Source organism: Cyprinodon variegatus, unplaced genomic scaffold, assembly GCF_000732505.1.
Source record: "Cyprinodon variegatus isolate N-32 unplaced genomic scaffold, C_variegatus-1.0 Scaffold521, whole genome shotgun sequence".
Lineage (NCBI taxonomy): Eukaryota > Metazoa > Chordata > Actinopteri > Cyprinodontiformes > Cyprinodontidae > Cyprinodon > Cyprinodon variegatus.
In genome coordinates, this window is record NW_015150974.1 from 253,698 (window position 1) to 262,948 (window position 9,251).

The following is a 9,251-nucleotide window of genomic DNA, read 5'->3' on the forward strand; positions in this document are numbered from 1 at the left end:
TATCTAGTAAAGAGAATTGGTCCTAGCACTGATCCCTGTGGTACTCCAGAGTTAACTAAGGAGACTGAAGAAGCTTTATCATTTAGGTGAACAAACTGAAATCTGTCAGATGAATAAGATTTAAACCTGCCTGGTGCCGTTAATTTAATTCCTCAAAAAATTATCAAATGCAATCTTAAGATCTAACAGCATAAGAACAAAAACAAATGTATTATCTGAGGCCATAAGAATATCACTAGTGACTTTCACCAGAGCTGTTTCAGTGCTACGATGAGCTCTAAAACCAAAATGAAACTATTCAAAAAGTTCATTATGGTTATAAGTGCTCACACACATGTTTGGTAACTTCTTTCTCAAGAGCTTTAGATAAGAAAGGAAGATCGGATATAGGTCTATAATTCTACAAGTCCTCTGGGTCAAGATACGGCTTCTTAAGTAAAGGTTTAATTACAGCTACTTTAAAAGCCTAAAATGGAGGTGGAAATCAGAGTGAATACTTCCCTAAATAACTTTATTGGAACTGGATTTAACAAGTTCAAGGCTTAGATGAAGATATTAGTTTTGCTAACTATCTCTACAACACCACAACAGTGCTAGTTGCACACAGAGACACGCGTACTTTCAAGGCACTTTAAATAAAAAGATGCACATGTTCTGCCTGGGGAAATCTCCTATTGAATACACTTTGTTCTTGTTTTAAAAAATCTTCTGAAGAGGATGCTCACTGTTGTCCATAATCTTCTTCACTTTAAGAAGAATTCTTCTTAGTTAAATCATTTCCAGGGGTTTAAAATGATCAGCAAAGCTAGAGGAGCTGTCTCATTTTTCCTTTTGGACAGAAATGTCTAAATAAGTAAATATGTGTCCTTTAGCCTAACTTAAGAGATTGTCAACAGATTGGTGAAGAAATAATGCAACCGTTTTTGGCATCTCCTTAATCATATTAAGTTACTTAAACACAATTGTTTATGCCCTCCCTGTAGATGTGGGAAAAAATGTGTTAAAGAAACTAAATAGGATTAAGTTAATGCCAAAAACAGCTGTATTATCATTATTTTTTTCAGTTCATATACTGTATTAGCATTGGAACATTACTGTTCTGAGCATCTTAATAACATCATTGGGGGCTGACATTGTTGTGATAGATTGGAGGAGTAAAAGAATTAAAACATTATCACCAAGCATGAACATTCAAATTTTTGCAGTATGGAAATCAGTGTGGTGTAAATCAGAGAATAAATCGAGCTTGTGTAGCCGGGGTATGCAAATGAAGGGACGTTCCTGTTATCTTACAGGGAGCTGAAACAATGCAGCATTGATTAATCTTGCAAGAGTGTTTTTTCTTGTGTCAGTGGAATTGGATCAGACATTCACTGGGTGGTAAAGGTTGACTTTTCCTAAGGTACTTTGGTGGTTGGCTCAACTGGGGTTTAGAAAGAGTTGAAAATCCAAGACAAACTCCGCCAAGGAGTCTCTGTTAAACATATTCCTAAATGATCAGAAATCCTCTTTTAGAACATGTACGATCGAGGCTCATGTTCATCTGAGATGCACTGACGTTTCCAAACACAACATAGCTTTTTATAAATGATTTGCCTCTTCAACTTTATATAACATCTGACTGCTTTTTGCTGTCAGATCAATTATTTTTCCCGTCTGTTCCCAGTTGTTTCATTTGTTCACCAGGTTCAGACTAAACTGTCAAGAAATGTCGTCAAATATTCTGAGTGGTCGACATCAGGTGGAGCAGTTCCATTTTGGATGAGCTCATCCTGAAAATATGAATGCTGACGATTAAGGAGTAGGCTTTGATAATTTCTCAGAGCCCATGACTGTTATGCTTAAAGAGGCTCTCTGTGTGATTCTTGGCCACAGCCTTGTTTTCTGTGTAAATTACACACAAAGAAAGCTTAAGAAGTGTTTCTCAAAGGGCTCAACAGTTTTTATGCTTTCACTCCATTGGCAAATCTACTGTGGAAAAATTGAACCATACTTGAAGTGTGGTGTTTTTTGGAGGCTGGGCTGGGGATCGATTGCTCAGTGCTTCAACAGCAACCCAACCCCCCTCACCCTGAGAGAGGATAGGACAGGGGACACCTTCAACCACTTCCCACAGCAGGGCTGGAGGTGTTAGATGCCTGCACATTCAGATTCTGTTTGAACACAAGAATGCATGTCAAAACAATACAGTATCTAAACCAGAACTTGGAAAATGATCAGGTGCTTATTTGTTGTGACTGTGAAAATTCTAATGCTTTTTTCCTGTTCATTCTTCATAGAACTGCTTACGTTGTTCTAAGGCTTTTAAAACAGCAACAGGATGAAGGGCTGTGTTTAATATAGAGTGCTGGAAGGGGGGCTTACTGACCCATTTTCCACACTTTTTACTCTTTACTCGATTCTCTCCATTGATGATTGAATGCTCTCTTTCATTTTTTCTTTTCTTTTTAAAAGAATAAAGTGGTTCTATGTTAATTGTTTCTCTTGTTTCTCATTAAATCATAAAAGAGGACACAATATAATGTAATTACTATTTAATACCATGTGCGATAACCTGTTTCTCTATATTCAACACCCAGTGCAATAAATACCTGTCTATATAAATACCCATGCAACCACCCAGTGCAATAGCTATATATATATATATATATAAATATAAATATCCATCTTTATAAATACCCTGTGCAATAACCCTGTATAATAATCCTGCTAATAAAATAAAAAAAGCTGTCATATGTGGATGCACTGTATACCGCATATACCCCATGCTTCTTTTCTTCCTTTTGCACTTTCTTCTTCTCCTTTGACTATTTCAGCTGATGAAATTAGTAAATTTATCGACTGTGAGATCAATAAAGTCAATCAACCAGAAAAAAAGCACCTAAAACACTGCATGCTTCACTTGACAGTCGAACTTTAGAGTAGTGGGAAGATCAGGCACTAAGTTGCTGGTTCAGAACCAAATAATGAATTCTGCTCTTATCCATCAAATCATTCAGGAGAACATGAAGCCATATGTGTGACAAAAATCTCCAGAACATTTAGGTAATGCAAAAGAACATTCATCTAAAGAGTATTAACAGATATGAAACACAATTGGAATCCTGTTGCCTGACCTTAATCAGCCTGTTCATATTTAAAAAGCCTCCACAGTGTTTGCTTGGGATTTAATGAGGTGAAACATTCAAGGCAGACAAAAAAATAAAAGCTGACCTGTTTAGATTGCTATTAAAGATTCCTATTAAAAACTTAAATTGTAACATTATGTAATGGAAACTTAGATGCAATTATATGTTCACATAAAAGCCCATTCAGAGCAAAAAGAAACTTTAAAATATTCTCACATCTTGCGTCACTCATTTTATTAAGTGACGTTCACTAAATTGGCTCCAGAAAAGAAAAGAAAAATATTTATTCATCTTTCAAGTGTGTGTTCATGCTGCCACCTTGTGGTAGAAAGTGGATTATTTTTAAATCTATTGTTTAATGTTTTCTTTATTATGTAATATCAGTATTATATAAGTAAAAAAAAGTCCATTGATGAGTAAGGTTAAATAGTTTGGCAAATAATTCGCATTTACTTATTATGGGTAACATTTAGGTCAAAGAAATCCGCTTTGCAATAGTTGCTCAAAATACCGTTACTTTATCTGCAAAGTAAAGAATAACTGAAGCTGTTTATATTTTAAAAATATAATCAGACATCAGGATGGCAGGATAATGGTGCCGTGTTTGAAAAACAACAAACAAAAAACCATCCCTGGCTGCGGTTCCTTTGTGGCGGCCTCTTGTCAGGGTTCCATTCATAGGCGACCAATCAGATTAAAGCTAACAGGCTCCTGTCAGCCAATAGCGACACAGCTTATTGTGAGGCCCTATTGCAACCGCGGACAGACAGTAGCAAGTGGACCGGTTGGAAGCTAAGCTAACTATTTCAATAGGAAGCCAGTTAATGCCTGTTTTTCAGAGGGGTTCTATCTCAGAACAAGCGTTGAGCCGTTTCCAAAAATTCCAAACTCCATGGAAATATTTCCGATGGTAGGCTAACATACAGAAGTTAACGTTTATTTTAGAAAAAGCGCTTCGGCGAGGCTAATTGAGCAGGAGGCGGGTAGGCGCCACTTCTGTTTGACAACAGCGCTTTTCGCTCACGTTTCTGCTGTTGTTGTTTTTGCAGCGGCTTACTGGAGTATATAATTCATCACTGCGAAGAGTTAAAGAAGAAACCACCATCTTAAGTATTTTTTTAATTATTATTTAAACAAAAGGCTATATCTGAATATAAGTTAGTATGGCAGAATTTCTCGAAGATCCGTCGGTTCTCACGAAAGATAAGCTGAAGAACGAGCTCTCAGCGCACAATGTCCCGCTTCCGAGCGGGGACCATAAGAAGGAGGTTTATGTGCAGTTATATCTGAAGAACCTGACGGTACTGAACAATAAGAAAAGCCCGCCTGTAGACACCTTCTCCAGCGACGAAGAGCTGCCCACGCCGGTGGTCTCCAACAGGAGCCGCTCTGGGAGAGTAAGTTTGACTGAGAGGAGGCATGGATTTATTTAAAGTGGAGCTAACTGCACACTGCTGGCTTATAAAAGTGAATTATTCAATCCTAACAATAATATTTCTCAGTGAATCTAATTGGATTTTGTTGGTTTATCAGAAAGCAACAAAGAAAACGGATAAACCCCGCACAGAGGAGGTGGAGGTGACAGAGCTCTCAGATGAAGATTTGAAACAACAGCTGGCAAAGCATGGTGTGGACACTGGACCTATTGTTGGTGAGTTTATTAGATCCACACAGTTGGCACGTGGTGTTAACATTTTAAACCTTTTACATTATTAATCAGATAAAGGTTGATTTCTAAAGAGTATTGTACACGTTTTATAGATGAAACTAAATAGCTGAATAAAAGCTATGTGACAAAGAGACAATGCCAGTCAAGCATGAGATTTTATATTTATGGTTTACTTCCTATTAAACTAGAAGTTTGGTGTATTTTTTTGGTATTTAAGCTTCCACAGACCCCGTTTTTAAGTTGAAAATTGAAACAATAGTGTGGAATAATCTGTGTTGGTTTAACGCATAAACAGTCATTAAAAAAAAAAAATTTAAAACAATCCACTGGACTTGGTTTCTGTGTTTGAAGACATCGGAAATCAAGTCTAGTGGATTGTTTTAAATTTTTTTGGGAATGGTTATGACCTGGATGACCGAGAACCTTCACCAACAACACGTAAACAGGGTTTCTGCGGGTCATTAAATAATTATTTTTTAAAATTAGGGCCTAAATTGGCATTAAAATTCATTAAATGTGATTATTTTGACATTTAAAATGCTTTATTTAGAAAAAAAAAGTTTATAAAAACAATTTATGAAACGATATATACATATTTGCAAATATATCGCCATATATTTGCGCGGAACTGCTTCTGGTTGCTCTGAAGGCAGAGAATGGGGAAAATGCAAATTTCTACAAAAATGGCTGGAAATCGAGGAGTTGCAGCCTTCCGACAGTAATTGTAATAAAACAAATTAGTACATTAATATTAAATTGTTTCCCAATGTTTTAAAAGAAGGGGGAAATGTTGACAAGGATATAGAAATTGACATAAATGTAAACATAAAGACATTACATGTCCGATGGGATATATCGCTGGGATTATTGTAAAGAAATTCTTGTCTGTTTTGTTTTATCTCCTTGCATCTGAAAGAAAACAGTAGACATGGTCAAATTAAATACAAATTGTAAACATTTGTGAAAGACAAATGTGTAGATATCTGGAGGAAAAAACATTAAAAATGCTCCATCAACAAATGTAAAGCTTAAAGAGGATTATAAACTAAATACAAAGTTATAATAATTTTGTTTTTGTTAATACATTATGATTATCATGGGAACTGGGAAAGTGTATGAAAATAGAAATAAATGTTTATTTAAAATGACAAACATCCCTGTTTTATTGAAATTGCAGGGAAAACGTTGCGTATTTAGATTATGGTTCAACAATAAAAAAATTTAGCATCCTCTTATCTAAGCCGTAAATAATAAATAATTGATCCTTTTTAATAGTTGATTTGGTCGATTTAAATCACAGCGTTTTATTCCTTAACCTAAAGAACTGGTATTTATGTATCGTATTTGTAATCCACCCCTCAGCTTCTACCCGTAAGGTTTATGAGAAGAAGCTTCAGAAGCTTTTGGATGAGCCTGCAGCCGAAGCTGGAGCTCCTACAGACGTCACAACTCTCCCCAAAGCAGACAGTAACCAGAACGGCAACACAAACTCTGACCACTACAGTGACAAAGAGGATGGTGAGCTTTGATCGCTTTACTGGTGACAATCTTTTTAGACATAACCAGGTTTGTTAGGGGGGTAATAACCAATCAATAGATCAGCTATTGATACTAATCAGTTTTTCAGCTGGACTGTGTATGCAGCTGTATTTAAATATGTTTGCCTTTTTTTTTTCTTCAGTAGAGATTACTGAACCAGAACCGGTTCCTGTGGTTGAGAAGCCTGTCAGGAGCAGAGGGAAAGCTCCCGTCACAGTCAGAACCAGCAGCAGACGACAAACCAAGGCAGGTCACTTGATGTGGTTAAATGAATGAGAACGGTGGTGTTCTAGGGCGCGTTGGTTTGACAATGTTTGATGCTACACTCGCAGGTTGTGGAGGAGGTTGTTATTGAGGAGACGCCTAAGAAGGCCAGCAAGGGTGTGGTTGAAGATATCCTTGCCAATGAAATAAGCACACCAACAGGAATCAGGTAAACGTTGATCTTATGAAGCTGCTAATAAATCTATCAACCAAACTGATGGTTGATTAACAGTTTTTTTTTTTATTTGCACAGTGCGACATGCAGGCGCCCCATCAGAGGGGCAGCCGGTCGGCCCCTAAAACCCAGCGAGTACTGGCTGGATGAGTCCCGCGTGCAGCGCACCGTCCACACCGAGAGCCGCAGCTACACCGAGACGTATTCTCAGCCAAGCAGCTCCGTCGCCTCCAGCAAACCTCCAGCCGGAAGAGGGTTCCTCCCCCTGTTGCTCAAACTCCTGCTCCTTGTAGTGGTGATTGGTTCCCTGTACTTTGTGTACCAGAACCTCAGTGCGGATCAGGTTGACGCCCTGAAAGGCCTCCTAGACAACGTCGTCGTCCCTGTCCAGAGCGCTGTGGAGTCGGCAGCCAACTACCTGGGCATCGGCAGCAGCAAAGCCGCCATTGATGGCGCCGGCAATTAAAGGACCCTCAGCAGCCGTGCCCGGATCGCCTCTCTGCCACAACGCCGCCACAACTCAAAAAACAGACCACGCCCATTCTTCCTATCCCTTTATGTTTTGGACAAAAGACAAAGATTTAATTGGAACAAGATGCTTTATTTTACCAGACTCCGACTTTCCTCCTACCACAAGCAGGCGGAAGTTTGCTCCAAACAGTAGCTGTTGGACGACAGTCAGAAGAAACGACTTAAATGTTGATTTTTAATCTGTGAATCGTTTGTCTTTGTGTGCATTTAACCCTGTATATGTAGAACCGAGTGGAACGGAGCGGCCAGTTTATCCGTGCATGATTGTAGTTCTTTGACGGTCATACTGTAGTTTTCCATGCGACGCTCTGTGCCAGGTGTTTTTCTGACTGTGAAGTGCCTGGACACTTGTTAGCACTTAGTGCCCTCCCGTTTATCATGTTACCTTTTTTTCAAAAGAGCGCTTCTATTAATACCATGATGTTTTTATGTCTGTATGCATTTAAAAAAAATTGGTTCTGTAGCTTTAGAGGTAGCTAGTTCTTATTTTTTGTCATGTCTGGTGCTCAGGTTGATTCATTTCACACCATTTCGTTGTGGTTTGTGGTGAGAGGAGACAGGTGGTGCAAGCAGGTCCACTGTGAGGAAAACCAACCAATTAAAAACTTTCCTCTCTCTTTCCCAGTGGCTTTGATGAATAAGTAAACTTTAAACTCAGTAGTGACATCATGAATGAACTGACCATGAATTTATTTTATTTCTTTTGGCATTTTTACCAGCATTGTCACAAATTTACAAGGAAAAAAATCCAAATTAAAGGTGTATTTTTATTTTATTTTTTGTATTAACGCCGATAAATATGACTTACATGCAAAACATCACTCTTATATTCCATCTCTATCTGTAAGCCCATGTGAGTTTATATCGGCTGTACTCTTTTCCCATTTGTCTCTTTCATTTTAACAGTTTAAATGAGATTTTGGATCCTTCAGTCCATTATAAAGGGCTGGCTGTTGCAGTGCACCCACATAGCCCGCTTCAACGACCTCAAGAACTACAAAGATGACACCTGGAGGAAATAAACTCACAGGAGTTTAACGCAGTTATATTTTTGGTTTCTTTTGTCAGAGCTAAACTTCTTGCCTCGGCAGAAATTACAACAAGTAAAAGCAGCGTTACTAGGCAGAAAAAAGGACTCACTCTTAGAGTTGGGGGGGGGTTGGAACGGGGTTCAGAGGGGTTTTGTTTCTATTTTGATATTTTTCTAAGGCGGCATGTTCTACAGTTTTTTTATAGATGTTTAACGATTTCAAGCAATATGTTAGACATGCAAGTAATACTGTATTTTAATCAGAATTTTGCTGAATTAAAACAAGTGATTCATCTTCAGGCAGCTCTTCAATAATGGACACAAATGACTGGGGTTATGTGGGTAAGGATTTTTAATCTGTTTATTTATGATAATGTAGGCTGTGTGTCAAAAAATAAATTCGGTTTTTCGCCACTTGATTTGTCCCCTTATTTTTTTTTTAGCCTAAAAATTAAGCAGTTTATCTTTCTGAAGTGATATTTGCAAAGTATCAGTCTTGAAGTGCCCAGTAGACCTATAGGGCCTAATAAAAGCAGTTTTTTTACTTAGAGATTTATTCCTAGAGAATTTGACATATTTTAGGAAAGTTTGGGTCTGATTTTTAAAAGTGTTGCACCGACACCAGTGTCAGGCGGCACCCTGATCCAGTACTAAAATGGTGGTATCGGTGAGTACCAACTAATAGGGCACCAATACCATTTTAAGAGCCAAAAGTTTATTCAACTATTGTCACCCATTCCATGTAGGCGATAAAAAGTTCTACTGGATTCACTTTGTATTAGTCTCCTGCTTCACAAAGGTAGGGAGCAGATTGACAAAGCCATGATGGCAATTATTTTACATCCAAGTAGGATGCAGTTCTTCATATATACACACACACAATTTCAAACATGGTATCGGCCAATACTGCACAGC

The 9,251-nt window shown here is 38.0% G+C and overlaps 1 protein-coding gene across 2 annotated transcripts; it reads left to right on the forward strand.

Annotated features, from left to right (window-relative positions):
• The first annotated feature begins 3,879 nt into the window (after positions 1 to 3,879).
• On the forward strand, positions 3,880 to 8,750 carry LOC107095055 (lamina-associated polypeptide 2, isoform beta-like). Of its 2 annotated transcripts, none has more exons than XM_015391021.1 (6): positions 3,880 to 4,525; positions 4,662 to 4,779; positions 6,160 to 6,315; positions 6,479 to 6,582; positions 6,669 to 6,769; positions 6,854 to 8,750. In XM_015391021.1, the coding sequence occupies exons 1-6, from the start codon at positions 4,292 to 4,294 to the stop codon at positions 7,239 to 7,241; spliced, it is 1,101 nt and encodes a 366-aa protein (XP_015246507.1). In that variant the 5' UTR covers positions 3,880 to 4,291; the 3' UTR covers positions 7,242 to 8,750. The 2 variants fall into 2 exon arrangements, with proteins under 2 accessions (XP_015246507.1, XP_015246508.1); XM_015391022.1 differs by having other exon boundaries at positions 6,482 to 6,582.
• Positions 8,751 to 9,251: the final 501 nt, after the last annotated feature.